Source organism: Gorilla gorilla, chromosome 5 (assembly GCF_029281585.2).
Source record: "Gorilla gorilla gorilla isolate KB3781 chromosome 5, NHGRI_mGorGor1-v2.1_pri, whole genome shotgun sequence".
Lineage (NCBI taxonomy): Eukaryota > Metazoa > Chordata > Mammalia > Primates > Hominidae > Gorilla > Gorilla gorilla.
In genome coordinates, this window is record NC_073229.2 from 64,591,509 (window position 1) to 64,612,745 (window position 21,237).

A 21,237-nucleotide genomic window follows, 5' to 3' on the forward strand; every position below is an offset into this window, starting at 1 on the left:
AACTTTTAAATAATCAAAAAGTTAAAAGCATTATGCAGCGAACATTCACATACTCATAACCTAAATTACAATTAACAGTTTTATTTGCTTTATTTCGTCTATCCATCCCATAATTCCCTCTATGAATCTATCAATCCATTGTATTTTTGATGCATTTCAAAGTCGCTTTCAGGCACTAGTACACTTTACCCCAGTCACCTAAGTATGCATGTAACTAACTACAGGTCAATATTTGTATATCGTTCCCTTTTACATAAAATATATATAGGGTAAAATGCATGAGTCTCAGATGTACAATTCAATGAGTTCTTAAAGATCTATGCACCTATGTAATCCAAATTCCTATCAAGAGATGGAACATGTTTATAATGTATGTACCTCTGAAACCTAACTTCCTATGAAGAGATGGAACACTGTTATCCTTCCAGAGAGTTCTGTTATGGCCCTTCCAAGTTATTCTCACTTTTCCAGAAAAAGAAGGTGCTATTCTATTTTTTCTTTTTTCTTCATAGGTGAATTTAACCTCTTCTAGAATTTCATATAAATGGAATCATATGTTATATACTCTTTTGAGTAAGGCTTTGTTTTACTCAGTAAAATGTTCTTGGGATGCATCAATGTTGCTGTGTTTATAAGCAATTTGTTCTTTTTTTGTTACTGTCATTTCATTGAATTTAGTATATCACAGCTTGTTTAATCATTCTCTTGGATTGATGCTGTGTTTTGGCTGTTATGAATAAAGCTACTATGAGTAGTCTTGCACATATTCTTTTATAAAATATATTCTCATATCTCTGGTGTAAATAAGAATAAAATTGCTGGGTTATAGTATAGGTGTAGGTTTAGTGTTAGACCTCTTTCAATGTGCTGGTACCATTTTACACAACCACAAACAATGTACGTGAGTTTCGTTTACTCCATGCCTTTGCTAACATTTGGTGTTGTCAATTTTTAAAGTTTTGGCCATTCTGTTGGGCATCTAGTGCTGTTTTATTAATTTATTGATTTATATTTCCATTATGACTAGTAATGTTGACCTCCTTTAAAGTTACTCATTGGTCATTTGTATATCTTCCCTTATAAAATATCTGCTCTGTTAACCCATCTTAAAAATTGAGTTGTTATTTAGTACTGAGTTCTAAGTGTTCTTTATATATTTTGGATATGTCTTTTATCAGATATATATTTTGCAAATATTTTGCTCCAGATACACTGTTTCTTGTCTCCAGTGTCTGATAATAAATCATCCATCTTTCAAACTTTCATATTATTGTTCTCCTGTATGTAATGTCTTTTTTCTCTAGTTGTTTTCAATACATTCTCTTTATTTTTGTTTTTATAACAGTTTGATTATGGTATGCTTATGCTGATTTTCTTTTTATCTATCCTGTTTGGGCTCACCAAGTTTCTTCTATCTTTAAGGTGATTTTTAAATAACCAAATCTGAAAAATGTTAGGCCATTATTTGCTCAAATATTTTTCTGTGTTTCTCCTGTCCATCAGAGACTCTAACTGCACATATCTTAGACTGGGTGATTTTTTTCCCATTGGTCACTAAAGCGCTATTCATTTTTCTGAACATTTTTCTCTCTGTCTCTTTTACCATCACCAGTCAGCTTTTAAAATTATCCAGTGAATTTTTTATTTTTGATATAATACTGATAGAATTTTCATTGGGTTCTTTTATATAATTCCCATTTGTCTGCTGAGATTATTTGTATGTTCATCTTTTTTCCATTAAATTATGTAACAAGTATACAATAGAGATTTAAAGTGTTTGTCTGTTAAGTCTAACATTTTAGTTACCTTGGGGTCTGTTTCTCTTTCTAGTTATTACTTTTACTATTATCTATCAATAACAATTTCCTGTTCCTTCACAGGTCTCATAATTTTTGATTATATATTAGACATTGTATTACATTGTAGTGATTATGCGTGTTTTCATTCTCCTCTGAATTGTGTTAATTTTTGTTAGATCAGTTAAATTACTGCATGATCATCTGGAATTTGTGGAGGATTTTGTGGTCTTGCCCTTAGTTCAAGGCAGATCTCTTAGTGCTGGAATATAGTCTTTACTGTTAAGTTATGGTCCTTCTGGGATTTCAGTGGAATGCCCGAGTTTCCCCAACCCCTGTAAATTTGCATGACTCAAACTCCAAATTCTTCCTCCACTGCAGTGGGCAGCAACTGATGTATCTGTTCAGGTTGCTCAGCCTTCCAATGGCTACTTCCTACTGAGGGGCTTGGAGCCTTCTCTCATTTATGCAAAGTTCATGAGTCAGACAAGGATTGAAGGGGCACTTATATACAGACTTTGGGATGAATCTCCTCTTCATCTACCATGACTTTCCTTTCTAGGACTTTCTCCCTTGATTTTCAGCCACTCGGGTTAAAACTCAGCCCCAAACTTGTCCTTGTGGTATGTTAAGAAAATACAACTGTAGATTTATACTTGAGTTCTCTTTCTTGCATTGAAGAAATTAGAGCATGCCCTCATGCAAAAAGCTGTATAAATGTGAATCTTACCCAATGAAATTTTCCTTCTTTTAAGAAAAAATCCTCCAGTTTCTGCCTGTTTTAGCCATTTTCCAGCATATTTAAAGAGTTTATTTTCTTATTTTTTCAAGTTTACAACTGTTATCTGTGGGAGGGTTAATTAGATTCAAGCTCCTTGACAATTTTGAGCACCAGAAATTCTCTCAAAGGAATTCCTAAACTGAATCTAGGTAGCCTTCTTATGCTTATCTTCTAATACGTACAGCCATTGGTATCTAAAGTTAACTCTTCTCAAAAGAAAAAAAAAGAACAAATAAAGTTAACTCTTCTTATATTATTTGATCCAAGGTTAAAGGAATGCTAGTGGTTTTCAAAACTAACTTGTTTGACACAGAACTATGTACAACTTACTATGTCAGGGCAGTTGGTTAGGAACAAGAGTTACAATGAGACAAAAAGTATATCCCTTTCTCTCAAGGAGCTAACAGTATCTTAAGTGTAGCAAACCACCTACATAAAGACAACTCAAGCCTTGGCCACCAATAATCTCAGCACTTTGGGAAGCCGAGGCAGGAAGATCACTTGAGCCTAGGAGTTCAATTCGAGCCTGAGCAACAAACTGAGACCCCCATCTGAAAGAAAGAAAGGAAGAAAGAAAGAAAGAAAGAAAGAAAGAAAGAAAGAAAGAAAGAAAGAAAGAAAGAAAGAAAGAAAGAAAGGAAAGAAAGAAAGAAAGGGAGAAAGGAGAGGAGGAGGAGGAAGAGAAGAAGAAGGAGGAGGAGGAGGAGAAGAAGGAGGAGGAGGAGGAGAAGGAAAAAACAAGAAGAAGAAGAGGAAAATAGAAGAAGGAGGGAAGGAAAGGAAGGAAGGAAAGGAAGGAAGAAAGGAAGGGAGAAAGGAAAGAAAGAAAGAAAGAAAGAAAGAAAGAAAGAAAGAAAGAAAGAAAGAAAGAAAGAAAGAAAGAAAAAATAAATCAGTCAAATATGGCTCCTGCATTCAGAGGAGGAGCGCTCAGGGTTGCCTCCATGGAGAAGAGGAAGACTTCAAATGGGCTCTATTTCCATTTATCCCAATAAAGTTGAGGTAGTTTTTACAAAATTATTACAGAGTTGCTTAGTTCCCTCTTTACAACTTATTTAGGTATGGAGAAGGAAGAAAATGTATAATTTTAAAATTAATCACTCTCAGAAATCCCACCGTTTGGATTGAGAATAACAAAAGCCAAATAGCCTTCTAGGAAGCTTGCTTTCAGTATAATCACTTTTTTTTCTCACATTTTTGTGACACCACAGCTATCTTGGGTACATCTCTTCATATTACAGATGTAACTAAGTAAGAATAGGTAAAAGTACATGAAAATCTCCCAGCGGATGTAATGAATGCTCTTGTTATTGTTATCTGTGTAGTTTCCACAATTAGTTTATTGACTATTCCCATGACTATTTCTTTAATGATCTTGATATGACATTATATGACATTTAGGCTGTGGAATCTCCAACTTGATAGTTTATTAAATGAAATAAAGGCCAGAAAATATGATGTAATTTCCTGGCCAATAGTTATAAACTCTTTGAGAGAAAGCACTAAATCAAATGTGCAAGAAATGTAATTTTATTTTATATAACTTGGCTTAATTTTTAACTTAGATTCTAACCTTCAATGAGTTGATGGGAGGGTAAAATGCACACAAAGTAAAACATAATCTCAGTTTCTCTGGAGTATCTTTCTTTTCTACCCCATCTTTGTCTTACAATGCCAAAGTGCATGCATGCTAGGTGAAAGGAAAGGCATTTGATCTTTGGTCATTGGTCCCCACAGGTTACTAGTCAGTATCTATTTTTCCTGCCTCTTCAAGTCCACTAGGCTTCTGCCGCTTGGGTGCTGAGCTCGGGATACAGAAATCTCTTCTAAGGCTCTGTGCAGTACTAGCTGTCTAGTCTTGCCATCTCCCAGGCATCTGGCTGGGAAGCAGGGTAAAATACCGTATGTGCTTCTTATGCTTTCAGAACCCACAAACCTCTCTAAGCTCTGCTTTCCTCCTCCAGAAAGAGAGAATGTCTTTTTAGATTGGAGTAAGGAACACTATTCTCACTGCCTCACTCTAAGGTACTTTATCTATGTCAGCTAAAGCCAGAGCTACTCACAAGCCACTTCTGTTTTCTGTTCTGCCATGTGACTCTCCTGAGGCAATGCACTCTAAATCTCTGCTTCAGTGGGGGAAAGGCAAAGGGAGAAAGTGTGGAAGTTATTTTATTATTTTATTTAGCCATATACACATGTGTATATTCTTATTTTGTAGACATATTTGCATTGTGCATTTAAGGTATGCACTTAATGTTTATGCCCACAACTAATTTTGCAGATGTCCACAACCAATTTTGCAGTTTTAGTTACCAGGAAATCTATTTATTACCAAAAACCCTATCATGCACCTCTGTGGATTTAATGCGGTAGCATGGTTTTCTCTAAACTATAAGTTATAGATATTATCTAAGGTCCAAATAATGCTCATTGATATTTTTGCTGATTTCTGCAGGGCTGAATGCTAAAGGAGCCATTCTGTATGCCTTTGAGATGTTCCGTCTCAAGTCCTGTGTGGATTTCAAGCCCTATGAAGGAGAGAGCTCATACATCATATTTCAACAGTTTGATGGGTTGGTATGAAATTTTACGGAGTGAAAATCATGCATACTTTGGTTCGTAAAAAGTATTCTTTCCCCCTGAGTCCCCAAAGTCCAATGTATCATTCTTTTGTCTTCGCGTCCTCATAACTTAGCTCCCACATATGAGTGAGAACATACAATGTTTGTTTTTTCCATTCCTGAGTTACTTCACTTAGAATAATGGTCTCCAACTCCATCCAGGTTGCTGTGAATGCCATTATTTTGTTCCTTTTTATGGCTGAGTAGTAATACATGGTGTGTGTGTGTGTATATATATATATATTTTACATATTCTTTTTTCTTTATCACCTTGTTGATTGATGGGCATTTGGGCTGGTCCCATATTTTTTCAATTGCAAATTGTGCTGCTATAAACATCCATGTGAAGTATCTTTTTTGTATAATGACTTCTTTTCCTCTGGGTAGATACCTAGTAGTGGGATTGCTGGATCAAATGGTAGTTCTACTTTTGATTCTTTAAGGAACCTCCACACTGTTTTCCATAGTCACTGTACTAGTTTACATTCTCACCCACAGTGTAAAAGTGTTCCCTTTTCACTGCATCCACACCAATATATATAATTTTTAAAAATTTTTTAATTATGGCCATTTCTGCAAGAGTAAGGTCATATCACATTATAGTTTTGATTTGTGTTTCCCTGATAATTAGTAATGTTGAACATGTTTTCATATGCCTGTTGGCCATTTCTGTATCTTCTTTTGAGAATTGTCTATTCACATTCTTAGCCCAATTTTTGATGGGATTGTTTGTTTTTTTCTTGCTAATTTGTTTGGGTTATTTGTAGATTCCAGATATTTGTTCTTTGTTGGATGTATACATTGTGAAAATTTTCTCCCACTCTGTGGGTTGTCTGTTAACTCTGCTGGTTATTTCTTTTGCCATGCAGAAGCTTTTGAGTTTAATTAAGTCCCACTGATTTATCTTTGTTTTTGTTGCATTTGCTTTTAGCTTCTTGGTCATGAAGTCTTTGCCTAAGCCAATGTCTAGAAGGGTTTTTCTGATTTTACCTTCTAGAATCTTTATGGGTTCAGGTCTTAGATTTAAGTCTTTGATCCATCTTGAGTTGATTTCTGTATAGGGTGAGAGAAGAGGCTCTAGTTTCATTCTTCTACATGTGGCTTGCCAATTATCCCAGCACCGTTTATTGAATAGGATGTCATTTCCCCACTTTATGTTTTGTTTGTTTTGTTGAAGATCAGTTGGCTGTAAGTATTTGAGTTTATTTCTGGGTTCTCTATTCTGTTCCATTGGTCTACGTGTCTATTTTTATACCAGTACTTTCCTGTTTTGGTGACTATGGCCTTATAGTATAGTTTGAAGTTGGGTAACGTGATGACTCCAGATTTGTTCTTTTTGCTTAGTCTTGTGTTGGCTATGTGGGTTCTTTTTTGGTTCCATGTGAATTTTAGGATGGTTTTTCCAGGTCTGTGAAGAATGATGGTGGTATTTTGATGGGAATTGTATTGAATTTGTAGATTGCTTTTGGCAATTGTGTTCACTTTCACAGTATTGATTCTACTCATCCATGAGCATGGGATAGCTTTCCATTTGTTTGTGTCATCTATGATTTCTTTCAGCAGTGTTTTGTAGTTTTCCTTGTAGAGGTCTTTAAGTCTTTGATTAGGTATATTCTTAAGTATTTTATTTTATATTTTGCAGCTATTGTGAAATGGGTTGAGTTCTTGATTTGATTCTTAGCTTGGACACTGTTGGTGTTTAGCAGAGCTACTGATTTGTGTAAATTAATTTTGTATCCTGAAATTTTGTTGAATTTATTTACCAGTTCTAGGAGCCTTTTGGATGAGTCTTTAGGGTTTTTTTAGGTATACAATCATATCATCAGCAAACAGTGATAATTTGACTTCCTGTTTACTGATTTGGATGCCCTTTATTTCTCTGTCTTGTCTGATTGCTTTGGCTAGGACTTCCAGTAGTATGTTGAATAGAAGTAGTGACAGAGGGCATCTTTGTCTTGTACCAGTTCTCAGGGGAAATGCTTTCAACTTTTTGTCATTCACTATAAAGTTGACTGTGGATTTGTTGTAGATGGCTTTTATTACCTTAAGGTATGTTCTTTCTGTGCCAATTTTGCTGAGGTTTTTAATCATACAGGGATGGTGGACTTTGTCAAATGCCTTTTCTCCATCTATTGAGATGATTATATGAATTTTGTTTTTAATTCTCTTTATGTGGTTTGTCACATTTATTGATTTTGTATGTGAAACCATCCCTGCATCCCTGGTATGAAACCCACTTGATCATGTTGAATTATCTTTTTGATATGCTGTTGGATTCAGTTCATCAGTACATTATTGAGGATTTTTGCATGTGTGTTCATCAGGGATATTGGTCTGTAGTTTTCTTTGTTTGTTATGTCCTTCCCTGGTTTGGGTATTAAGGAGATACTGGCTTCATAGAATGATTTAGGGAGGATTCCCTCTTTCTCTATCTTTTGGAATAGTGTCTTTAGGATTGATACCAATTCTTCTTTGAATGTCTTGTATAATTCAGCTCTGAATCCATCTGGTCCTGGACTTTTTTTTATTGGCAATTTTTGAATTGCCATTTCAATCTCAGTACTTGTTATTTGTCTGTTAAGAGATTCTATATATTCCTGGTTTAACCTAGGAGGGTTGTATATTTCCAGGAATTTATCCATCTCTTCTAGGTTTTCTAATTTATGCACATAAAGGTATTCAAAGTAGCCTTGAATAATCTTTCATATTTCTGTGGTATCAGTTGTAATAGCTCCCATTTTGTTTCTAATTGAGCCTATTGGGATCTTTTCTCTTCTTTTCTTGGTTAATCTCACTAATAACTATCAATTTTATTTATTTTTTCAAAGAACCAGATTTTTGTTTCATTTATCTTTTGTATTTTTTTATTCCGTTTCATTTAGTTGTGCTCTGATATTTGTTGTTTCTTTTCTTATGCTGGGTTTGGGTTTGGATTGTTCTTGTTTCTCCAATTCTGTGTGGTGTAACCTTAGATTGTCTATTTGTGCTCTTTCAGACTTTTTGGTGTCATTTAATTCTATGAACTTTCCTCTTAGCACTGCTTTTGCTATATCCCAGAGATTTTGATAGGTTGTGTCACTATTATCATTCAGTCCAAAAATTTTTTTTAATTTCCATCTTGATTTCATTGTTGACCCAGTGATCATTCAGGGGCAGGTTATTTAATTTCCATGCATTTGCATGGTTTTGAGGGTTCTTTTTGGAGTGATTTCCAATTCTATTTGACTGTGGTCTGAGAGTATACTTGATATAATTTTGATTTTCTTATATTTACTGAGACTTGTTTTGTGGTCTATCATATGGCCTAACTTGGAGAATGTTCCATGTGCTGATAACTATAATGTATATTCTGCAATTGTTGGGTAGAATGTTCTGTAAATATCTGTTAAGTCCATTTGTTTTAGGGTATAGTTAAAGTCCATTGTTTCTTTGTTGACTTTCTGTCTTGATGACCTGTCTAGTGCCGTCAGTGAGTATTAAAGTCCCCCGCTGTTATTGTGTTGCCATCCACCTCATTTCTTAGGTCTAGTAGTAACAGTTTTATAAATTGGGGATCTCCAGAATTAGGTAAATATATTTTTAGAATATCTTTCCACTCCTTTACCTTAAGTTTATGTGAGTCCTTATGTGTTATGTGAGGCCTCAAAACCATGCAAATATGTGGAAATTAAATAACCTGCTGCTGAGTAATCATTGGGTCAACCATGAAATCAAGATGGAAATATAAAAATTATTTGAACTGAATGATAATAGTGACACAACCTATCAAAACCTCTGGGTTACAGCAAAAAGCAAAAGTGGTGCTAAGAGGAAAGTTCCACAGCATTAAATGCCTACATCAAAAGTCTGAAAGAGTACAAATAGATAATTCTGATGACAGCAGAAACTTGGTTGGTGAATTCTTATTCATTCTGCTATTCTGTATCTTTTTAAGTGGAGAATTTAGGGCATTTACATTCAATGTTATTATTGGGGTGTGAGGTACTATTCTATACATTGTGCAATTTGTTGCTTGAATATCTTGGTTTTTTTTCACTGTGTTATTGTTATATAGGTTCTGTAAGATTTATGCTTTAAGGAGTTCTATTTTGGTATATTTTGAGGATTTGTTTCAAGATTTAGAGCTCCTTTTAGCAGTTCTTGTAGTACTGGCTTGGTAGTGGCAAATTCTCTCAGCATTTGTTTGTTTGAAAAAGACTGTATCTTTCCTTCGTTTATTAAGCTTAGTTTCACCGGTTACTAAATTCTTGACTAATAATTGTTTTGTTTAAGGAGGTTAAAAATAGGACCCCAATGCCTTCTAGCTTGTAGGGTTTCTGCTGAGAAATCTGCTGTTAATCTGACAGGTTTTCCTTTATGAGTTACCTGACGCTTTTGCTTCACAGCTCTTAAGATTCTTTCCTTTGTCTTGATTTGAGATAACCTGATGACTATGTGCCTAGGCGATGATCTTTTTGAGATGCATTTCCCAGGTGTTCTTTGAGATTCTTATATTTGGATGTCTAGATCTCTAGCAAGGCTGGGGAAGTTTTCCTCAATTATTCCCTCAAATACGTTTTCCAAATATTTGGATTTCTCCTTCTGGTACACCAATTATTCTTAGGTTTGGATGTTTAACATAGTCCCAAACTTCTTCGAAGCTTTGTTCATTTAAAATTTTTTGTTTGTTTGTTTTTGATGGATGGGGTTAATTCAAAAGGCTTGCCTTTGAGCACTAAGGTTCTTTCTTCTGCTTGTTCGATTCTATTGCTGAGACTTTCCAGTGCATTTTGCATTTCTCTAAGTATGTCCTTGATTTCCAGAAGTTGTGATTGTTTTTTATTTATGCTATCTATTTCACTGAAGAATTTTCCTTTCATATTCTCATCATGTTTTTGATTTCTTTAAGTTGGATTTTACCTTTCTCTGGTGCCTCCTTGATTGGCTTAATAATTGACCTTCAAAATTCTTTTTCCGGCAATTCAGCGATTTTGTCTTCATTTGGCTCCATTGCTGGTGAACTGACATGATCTTTTGGCAGTGTTAAAGAACCTTGTTTTGACATATCACCAGAATTGTTTTTCTGGTTCCTTCTCATTTGGGTAGACTGTGTCAGAGGGAAGATCTGGAATTCAAGGGCTGTTTTTCAGATTTTTTTGTCCCACAGGGTGCTCCCTTGATGTGGTGTTCTCCCCCTTCCCCTAGGAATGGGGCTTCTTGAGAGCTGAACTGTAGTGATTGTTTTTGCTCTTCTGGATCTAGCCACCCAGCAGAGCTACTGGGCTCTGGGCTGGTACTGAGGAGTACAAAGAGTCTGGTGATGTGATTTGTCTTCAGGTCTTGCAGCTATGGACACCAGCACCTGCTCCAGTGGAGGTAGCATGGGAATGAAGTGGACTCTGTGAAGGTCCTTGGTTGTGTTTTTGTTTAGTGTGCTGGTTTTGTGTTGGCAATCCTCCAGCCAGGAGGTGGCACTTTCAAGAGTGCATCAGCTACGGTCCTATAGGGAGGATGCAAACCTGCCCTAGGGACACCTGGTTAAGTACTCAGGTTTCTCAGCTGGTGGGCAAGGCCATAGAGCTCCCAGGAGATTCTGACCTTTGTCTTTGGCTACCAGGGCAGGTAGAGAAAGATCACCAGGTTGGAGCAGGGATAGGCATGTCTGAGCTCAGCCTCTCCTTGGGCAGGGCTTGCTGTGGCTGTTGTGGGGAACGGGGGTGTGGTTTCCAGTCCAGTGGAGTTATATTCCAGGAGGGATTATGGCTGCCTCTGCTGAGTCATACAGGTTGCCAAGGAAGTGGGGAAAAGCCTGAAGCCACAGGCCTCACCCTGCTCCCATGCAGCCCGTGGTCCTAAAGGCTGGGCTTATTCCCACCTTGCCCCTTCAACAGCACTGAGTCCATTTCCAGGCGTCTGGTGACCAGGGTTGAGAACTTGTTCCGGACCATGAGCCTCCTTGTTGAGAAAGCAAGCAGACTCACAGGTTTTCAGCATCTCAGGCAACCTGCAGTTGTGATCCAGTTCCTTCAAAGGGTCTATGGATTGTCTTGGCTTTCCTGGTATGTTCCTGCAGTAGTTCTCGGAGCAAAAATTCATGATGTGAGTCTCCCTACACTGCTCTGTCCAGGCAGCCGCAAGCTAATCCTGCCTCTCATCCCCCATCTTAATCCTGAGTCCTGACCATGGGGTTTTGATAATGATGGATGGATAGTATGATGAAAATGGTAGTTAGCACATGATTTAGCCTCTTAGGAAAAAAAATGCAAAAAATAGCAGTTAAATAAAAGAAAAATACTGACAACTACTTAGATACAAATTAAATACCTAACTTACCTGAGTAGTTACTTTTGGAGCTTATTCATTCATTTATTTATTATTTTTTTGAGACAGAGTCTCTCTCTGTCAGCCAGGCTGGAGTACAGTGGCATGATCTCGGCTCACTGGAACCTCCATCTCCCGGGCTCAAGCAATTCTCCTGCCTCAGCCTCTTGAGTAGCTGGGATCACAGGCGTGTGCCACCGTGCTCGGCTAATTTTTGTATTTTTAGTAGAGATGGGGTTTCACCATGTTGGCCAGGCTGGTCTTGAACTCCTGACCTCAGGTAATCGGCCCACCTCAACCTCTGAAAGTGCTGGGATTACAGGCATGAGCCACCATTACAGGCATGAGCCACCGCGCCCGGCCTCATTCTTCTATTTTTAAAAAAATTGCACACCTACTACATTCCAGGAAGTGTGCTAGACTGTAGGTGCAACAAAATATGCAATACGGTCTTAGCCCTCAGCAGGCTTACAGTTACCAGGTGGGGGTGGTGGAGAAATGAGTATATTGTCTTAATACATGACAATGAGTGTCCTGGGTTGCAGCAGGGCAGGAGTGGGGCCACTGAGAAAGTGTGGGATGAAGCATCAGGGAGAGTTGAGATGAGTGTTAGAGAGAAGAAGAGAGGACAAGTCAGGGGCAGGAAGAGGGAGAGAGGGAAAGGGTGAGGAGGAGAAGGAGGAAGAAGAAGGGGAGCAGAGGATCAAAGGGAAGGAGAGGGAGAGGGAGAGGGTGAGGAGAGAGCAAACATGAACCTGAACCTGGTTACTTGGAGAACCCCCTAAGTTCAGTGTGCCTGGAGCTTTTCATGTCAGGAGCTTTTCATGGACTCAGTGCTGTTGAAGGGGCACAGTGGGAATAAGCCCAGCCTTTAGGACTGAGGGCTGCATGGGAACAGGTTGAGGCCTGTGACTGTAGGCTTTTCCCCACTTCCTTGGCAACCTGTATGACTCAGCAGGGGCAGCCATAATCCCATAATGAGCAAGAGCCAGGAAGGTGAGCAGGAGCCTGGTGATGGAGAGCCATGTGTGAGGGAACCTATTGTTTGGTGCAAGGTTCATTCTATGCTCAGTTTTCCATTGTAGAAAGATGACTTGATCAACAGTGGAAAAAGAATTGAAATAGAGCAAGACTGGTGGCAAAAGATCAATTAACAGATGCTCCAGTTTTCTAGGGGAAAAATGGAAGGTACCTACATCAAGGAAGAGGCAGGTGGTATAAAGAAGAGGGAATGGATTTCAGAAATCTGTGAAAAAGCAGATTTATCAGAACCTAACCTTATTGAATTGGTTAGTGGGAGGAGGGGTTAGGAAAGGAGAGGAGTCAAAAGTATCTGAGATTTCAGATTTGGATGACTGGCAAGTGGTAACTTCATTTGCTGAGGCTGGGAATATTGCTGAAAGAATAACTTTGGGGATGAGGTAGGAGAGTAAACTCATCTTACTGCATGTGTTTTATTGCTTGAGGTTTTTGCAGGTCATATAAATGGAGATAACCAATAGTAGTTGGATAGTTTATTTTTCTGTAAAGGGGAAACATTTAAAGTATATCTCAGGCCTTGCAAAGACCACACATTTTAGGGCCTCTCTGCTTTTGACTACTGCATTTTGTCCGTTGGCAATCTCTGACCTTCAAGGAAGTGCTAAAACCCTCAATTTTTCATTGAAAACGTCAGAGAAACAATTAACTTTATTAACAAATTTATTTCCATTCTTCAGCTACCACTTTTGCATCATTCTTTTTACACAAAGAAACTCCTTAAAAATAAAACAAAATCCACATAATTACTTTCCAAAATTCTCACTTTCACAGTGAAGTTCTCCCAACTTCTTTTTTGTTTTCAAGTGAGTCCCAACTACTTGATTAAGGGGTAGGTCAGCTTTGAGAGACATTCTTTGTAAAAGCGCTGAATCTGGGAAACCTAATCACCTATGGCCAGGAGATGTCTCTGTTACAGATAATTTAAGAGAGGGAAAAAGAGAGGAAGATATTTTGGGAAGGGACTGGCCCAAAGTGCCCCTAAGCCCTTCAGGGCACTGGTCTCCTGAAGTTGGAGGCTAACTGGGACTCTTTCAGAAAGACAAGGTCAAAAGTTCTCAGTGAGGTGGAATGTATGGTATTTTTGCAACTTATATCTTTCTGTTGGGGGAGGAATTTAAAAAGAAAGATAAACAATAAATGCTTTCTCTGAGTTGTGAATATTTTGCAGAGTAAACTCTGATTTGGTAATAAAATGCCACTATCAGAGAGGCAAGTTGATCATGGTTACATTTGCATAACACTGTAAATTTACTAAAAGTCATTGAATTGTATACTTAAAATTATTTTATAGTATATAAATTATACCTTAATAAAGTTATTAGAAAATAAATAACTAAGATTCATCTTTGAGTAAAAATCAAATCTGTTAGCCTTTGAAGGTATACTGTGTCAGTAGTCTTGGGGAGAACAGTGGCAGGTAAGACACTGTGACTGTCACCATGAAACTTGCAATCCATTGGTTGCATTTATGACTATCAGGAAATCTTTCTTTTCTGCTCAGCATTGGTTAAAATATAGATCTTCATTTGACAATTTAAAGCCAATAGGAGACAATTTGTGGAAAGCTTTGGGTTTTCTAATAGAGGTGAAAAATTGAGTTTATGAGAAGAGAAAAAATAACTGGGGGGAGGATGAAAGAGGAAGACATTCTACCGCAAGGAATTCAGGGAATCTGACAGAGGTTCCCGAGCCCACTGATTTCAGAGGGAAGCTACAGGTCCTCCTTGCCTGATACCCTTCAGAAATAAGTTAGGCAGCCTTCTCTGTGCCGTCATAACACTATAGATCTGCTATTTCCAAAGACATGGATTTTATTAATTTGCTTTTTAATGAGGATCTTTTTATGGTCATAAAATATATGCTTGTTCATTATAGGAAATTTGAAAATTTATTAAAGTATAAAAGGGCTAGGTGCAATGGCTCACACCTGTAATCCTAGCATTTTGGGAGGTCAAGGAGGGCAAATCGTTTGAGCCCAGGAGTTTGAGACCAGGCTGGGCAACATGGCAAAACCCTGTCTCTACAAAAAAATAAAAACATTATCTGGGTGTGGTGGCACATGCCTGTGGTTCCAAGTCCCAGCCTCTCAGGAGGCTGAGGTGGGAAGATCACCTGAGTAGAGGAGGCTGAGGCTGCTGTGAGCTGTGACTGTGGCACTGCACAGCAACCTGAGTGATGAAGTGAGACCCCCCATCTCAAAAAAATTAAATCAACCACAGCTTTCCCTCGGACAACAATTTTTTAGATAAAGGCAACAGTGTTATTCTTTGGAGTGCCCTGTGGGTTTGTGGAGGTGAGAAGGAATGCCAATTTTTATTGCTTTCTACCTTGATGAATTGTTATAATAGGATTGATTTGCTTCTGAGTATGTGCCACTTTTATAATGTATTATATCTTCACTTTTAAAGCCTGCACAGTATTCCCTCTAGGGAATGCTCCTTCTTTAAGCAGTCCCCATCTTTGGACCATTAGCATATGAGAATGCTGTTGGTAATTTCTTTTTAAAATCAAGCCTAATTTCCTCCTAATTTGTGTTTTGGAGTACTGTGAATGACAGCCACTTAAAAATTCTCTAGAAGAAATTTTTCCTCTTCTCCTCTTTAAAGGTGCTGGTCTGAGGTTGGTGACCAACATGTGGGACAGAACCTTTCCATTGGCCAAGGATGTGCCTATAAGGCCATCATAGAACACGAGATCCTGCATGCTTTGGGATTTTACCACGAGCAGTCAAGGACGGACCGGGATGATTATGTGAACATCTGGTGGGACCAAATTCTTTCAGGTGTGATTGGGCGGAGATTGCTATCACATTTATCACTGGCTGAGACCAATCCTGAGATGACCAAGCCAAATCTGTGTGGACAGGAGCTTCAGCCTCTCTAGTGGGAAGAAAGACTCTGAAGAGGTTATGATTTGTTGGCCCTTTATGTGGGCTGTGCTGATCTGACCGGAATTCATCGCAGATAAGGGCCTCAAGGAATGGTGTTAACTCACTGTGGGGGTCAACTGAAAGTTAACCAGAAGCTTTGCTTTATATCAGTGTTTTCATTAAAACTCTATCTAAAACTCTACTTTCCTGTCTTAATGAGGAAAGTGAATCCAGATTTTAAAGTCATTTCTCTGGATGTGAAATCTCCTGTGCCTCTAGAAGGCTGTTTGAGGTTTAGTTGATTATTCCATGACTATAGGGCATACTCAAGAAGTATTTTTTCCAGTTGCTTTACCAAATCAATAAAAAATGTTTAAAGACAAAAAAATAAATGCTTTTATCTGAAATAACACCCCAATTATGTTAATTCTAGCTAGCTATCTGGGTTCTGATTAATCAAAGGTTAATGTTTTTTTCTTCCTTGTTTCTAAGCACCTTGCTTCTTCTGCCTCCACCTCATACAATGCAAAAGACAACAGTTTTGTCTTATGTATTATTCAGTTATATTATTCTAACTATTTCGTTGTTCTTTAGGTTGTTTTGTTTTGTTTTGAGACAGAGTTTCGCTCTTGTTGCCCAGGCTGGAGTGCAATGGTGCGATCTCAGCTCACTGCAACCTCTGCCTCCTGAGTTCAAGCGATTCTCCTGCCTCAGGGAGGCAGACGGGATTATAGGTGTGTGTCACCATGCCTGGCTAATTCTGTATTTTTTAAGTAGAGATGGGATTTCATCATGTTGGTTAGGCTGGTCTCGAACTCCTGACCTCAGGTGATCGGCCTGCCTTGGCCTCCTGAAGTGCTGGGATTACAGGCATGAGCCACCACCGTGTCCGGCCCTTACTTTCCTTAATTGTTTGAGACAATGAAGTAGAGTGCTTTTGAGTACACTAAAACATTTATTGAGCAGCTTCCTGATGTGGTAGAAAAAAAAAAAAGTCAATGCTATGTTTCTGAAGATACCTAGTTTTTAAGAAGGAATTAGTGAAGAGAATGCAAAAACATTGTTTTTGGCAGTAAGAGATTAATGAAATTTTAATATATTTAAAATGCCTTAACTGTTTCCGGCATGGCTTTTATAAAACAAATAATAGCCTTGTGTAGGTATCCATTTTATTTAGATCCCAATTTTATATGCGGATTCATATATTGCAGTGCATCTATAATAATTTTACTTTTGGGGGCTTGGAAGAACTGACCAAGCTTTATAATTAAATATGAATCCTCAAAAGTTTTCTGCCAGGACTGTAATAGTTCATTTTGGAGTAAGATGGTCAATGATTTTCACATGAGATGAGGGTAGAGAGGGCTAATCAAAATCACCTGTGAGGTTTCTCATCCTGTGCCTTCCCAGTCTCTTATATGCTGGTAATTCTATGAACATGGATTGGTGTAGTAAGGAAGAAAACTGTAACTTATAATAGTCTAATAGGTCACCAGCTTTGAGCCTAACCACATACTCCGACCATCTTACCACCACCCACTGAACCAGAGGCCAGATAGCACTCTTCTTTGCCTCCCAGTCCAATCCAGAAAAGTTTTGGAGCATATTCACCCAGAGATGAAATAATAACTCAGACTTCATGTACCTATCTCTCAGTAGTAATTGTGTTATAACTGTGTGTGTGTGTGTAGAAGGAAGAAGGAAATGGAGTAATAGGTCAAAGGACTGAATCTCTGATTGCACTACTCAGGGGACTATTAGACTTTGTCTATATTTGCCTGTAAGCCTCAATTTCTTACCTTCCTGTACATATACTGGGCTTTGATGAAAATTTTGTAAGGAAGCAGAAAACATTTCTATTTCCAAGTCTCATAGAAGACAATACTTAGTGCTTTTAAAATGGTTTTAGGCCAAATGAGTTTCCCTTTATCGGAGTGAGGGACATTTGCCAGGGTCAAGTGCAGACTTGCTCAGCTCTGGTTTGAGCACGGGTTGCTCAACACGTATTTGCTCATCTCCTATCTGTGTTTTCATCAGGTACAATTCCGTATATCTAAATTGCCTGCAACCACGGGAGAACTGTTCTCAAAAGAGACATCAAATCCAATAAGATTATCAACACAGGCAGTATTTTTTATCAGGGTAATTTATGAGTTTTATTGATTTAACTTTGGTCAATAACAAGCTTTCTGTTTAACTTAAGAAGACACTGTACTGGCAATGTAATTCTCTCCCAAGGTCCATCTCCATTTCTTGAATCAGAATTGTGTTTTTGAAATTTCTTTCCTTATGCTAGGGAAAAAACTCAACTTTTGGGGTCTAGCAGGGGTTGACAAACTATAGTCCATGGGCCATATCTACTTGCTTTTGTAAATAAAGCTTTATGGAAACACAATCATAACCATTTGTTTAAGTATTGTATATGGCTGTTTTCATGCTACCATGGCAGAGTTGAGTAGTTACAACAGAGAACATATTTTCTATCTACTCTAGAACAGGTTTGCTGACTGACCCCTGGTTTACAGGATCGCATGCCCTGGATTACAGCCCCTTTTCAGCTCTCAGCTGTGAGTCCCTATCCTATTCACTGTTGGGGGCACTACCAACCTAGCACAGCTCTCAGTAGATACTAGGCCCAACAAAAACATGTTGAATACATTTTTAAATATTATTCAAAATATTTGTTTGTTAAGTATTCTCATAAGAATCCATGAGTAATACAGATTAAAATAATCTATTCTAACCTGATGGGATTTTTGTTTTTGTTTTGAGACAGAGCCTTGCTCTGTCTTCCAGGCTGGAGTGCAACGGTGCAATCTCAGCTCACTACAACCCCCACCTCCCGGGTTCAAGAGATTCTCATGCCTCAGCCTCCTGAATAGCTGGGATGACTGGCGTCCACCACCATGCCCAGCTAATTTTTGTATTTTTTAGTAGAGATGGGGTTTCACCATGTGGACCAGGCTGGTCTCGAACTCCTGGCCTCAAGTGATTCACCTGCCTCAGCCTCCCAAAGTGCTGGGATTACAGGTGTGAGCCACCGTGCCCAGCCTCTAATCAGATGGTTTTATGGAAAATTAAGTAAAGCGCATCCAGTGAGTTGAAAGTGCTTTGCTTCAGGCACCACTGAGAGTTACCAAGAGATTGTAGACTCTTATGCTCTTTACAATTCCATTACCTCAAAAGACATCCTAGGACCAAGTACTCTGGAGGGGTTAACTTTCCCCTTCCCTGTTAGAGCCATTGTTTCTTTTACACCTGTCCCACCTTCAAAAATGCTTTGATCCCTCTCAAGTAATCCCCAATATAATCCCCATGATTTGGGAGAATGAAACATCAGTATTCAGATTTTACAGTTAAAGCAAGATATTGCTCAAACGTGGTCTTGCTCCTTAGCTTTTCCAAAAGCATTCAGAGACGCCCTCAGGCACCTGCTGGAGCATTGCCTGGCCACACCACACTTCTGCAGTCCTGCATATAGCTCTGTATGAGGCAGTTACATTTTCTTCTCTCTAATTGTTCAAAGTAACTGGATGAGGCCAGGCACGGTGGCTCATGCCTATAATCCCAGCACTTTGAGAGGCCGATGCAGGCAGATCACCTGAGGTCAGGGGTTTGAGACCAGCCTGGCCAATGTGGTGAAACCTCATCTCTACTAAAAATTAAAAAATTAGCCAGGCATGGTGCCACGTGCCTGTAATCCCAGCTACTCAGGAGGCTGAGGCAGGAGAATTGTTTGAACCCAGGAGGCGGAGGTTGCAGTGAGCTGAGATCTTGCCATTGCACACCAGCCTGGGCAACAGAGCAAAAACTCCGTCTGAAAACTAAACAAGTAAACAAACAAAAAGTGACTGGACAAGGAGCTAGAGAAGGAGAAGAATATAAGGATGGGAAGTTATGACTGGAAGAGTTAGCCGCATTTGCATTCAGTTTTCCTATCACTCCATAAGAAGAAAATCAAAAAAAATCTGCAAACCTTTCCATTAATGCAGCCCAAACAGTAAATTCCCGATGGTTATTAGTCAATTCAAACACCCTCTGATCAGTTATTTTGTTCAGCTTTTTACATTGCAGCACGTCTTATCTCACTTTCACTAATCTCAGAAAAATATTTACCTTTCCTCTTTTGATAGGAAAATAAGTTTTCTTCTTCCTATTTTATTTTTGTTCTCCATGAGGCTATTTCTGAAACAGAAGGATGTGAGCCTTGATTGGCAAGATCCCGTCTTGCTTTCAGCTGCTTACCTTTCCCTCTGCCCCTCAGATTTCCTTCTCCTAACCCTTGGAGAGTAGGCCAGGTACAGCTCTGGGCAGACTCAGTGGATGAGGTACTTGGCTGTTAGAACGATGTATCTTGAACATAATCGATTGTGAACATTTTCGTGAATTCAAAAATTATTTTTCCTGTCATTTGGAATACCTTCCTCAGCTTTGCTATTTTACCTTCTCTTTCTGAAAGTCTTACACACGTACACACACACCCAGATACACACATATTTATATATATTTATAATGTATCTTTGGTGTAAACATGTACATGTATTTAGTCATTTCTAATATTTATTTAAATTTACAATATGTATTTTATAGTTATTACAATATTATATATGTTATTGTATATTAATATATTAACTAATATTAATGATTCATAGTAATTTTACATTATATTGCTTATAAAATATAATTTATATTTAAATAAATCTAAATAAATCTATTTAAATAAAACTATTTAAATAAATCTATTTAAATAAAACTATTTAAATAAATCTATTTAAATAAAACTATTTAAATAAATCTATTTAAATAAAACTATTTAAATATATATAAATTATATATTTAAATACATCTATTTAATTATATAATTTATATATTAAATAGATGTATTTAAAATATAAATTATATAATTAAATAGATGTATTTAAATATATAAATTATATATTTAAATAGATGTATTTAAATATATAGATTATATATCTAAATAGATGTATTTAAATATATATAAATTAAGTATTTAAATAGATATATTTAAATATATCTAAATTATATATTTAAATGCATCTATTTAAATATATCTAAATTATATATTTAAATAAATCTATTTAAATATCTAAATTATATATTTAAATAAATCTATTTAAATATCTAAATTATATATTTGAATAAATCTATTTAAATATCTAAATTATATATTTGAATAAATCTATTTAAATATCTAAATTATATATTTAAATAAATCTATTTAAATATCTAAATTATATATTTAAATAAATCTATTTAAATATCTAAATTATATATTTAAATAAATCTATTTTATATATATATTTAAATAGAACTATTTCCCTTTTTTGGAGGGTCTCTGGGTATCTAGTCAAAGAGTAGCATGGGGAAAATAACATGACTGAGAAGGACCTGTGGATTCTCTCCCTAACAGGTTACCAGCACAACTTTGACACCTATGATGATAGCTTAATCACAGACCTCAATACACCCTATGATTATGAGTCTTTGATGCACTACCAGCCTTTCTCATTTAACAAGAATGCAAGTGTTCCCACCATCACAGCCAAGATCCCTGAGTTTAACTCCATTATCGGACAGCGCCTGGATTTCAGTGCCATTGATTTAGAGAGGCTGAACCGAATGTACAATTGCAGTGAGTATCTCAGTTTCTGAGAACTTGGTAAACTAGCCTCAGCAGAGATTCCCTCAGCCTTAGAGATTGCCTTTACATTTTCCTTTACTCTTCTTTAATGTACTAGCTAAAAGAATAAGAACAAACTGCGTAACTTTTGTTGGTCTACCTCTAGACCCATTTGTTTAAGTATTGTC

General features: G+C 37.4%; 1 protein-coding gene across 2 annotated transcripts in view; it reads left to right on the forward strand.

Annotated features, from left to right (window-relative positions):
* The window catches only part of MEP1A (meprin A subunit alpha), a 46,200-nt gene that overhangs the window by 10,896 nt on the left and 14,067 nt on the right, over nucleotides 1-21,237 (forward strand). For both annotated transcript variants that reach the window (XM_063707267.1, XM_019028905.3), the window contains 3 exons: nucleotides 5,033-5,150; nucleotides 15,146-15,321; nucleotides 20,840-21,061. In XM_063707267.1, coding sequence (XP_063563337.1) covers nucleotides 5,033-5,150; nucleotides 15,146-15,321; nucleotides 20,840-21,061 — 516 coding nt within the window. The remainder of the gene's footprint in view (nucleotides 1-5,032; nucleotides 5,151-15,145; nucleotides 15,322-20,839; nucleotides 21,062-21,237) is intronic.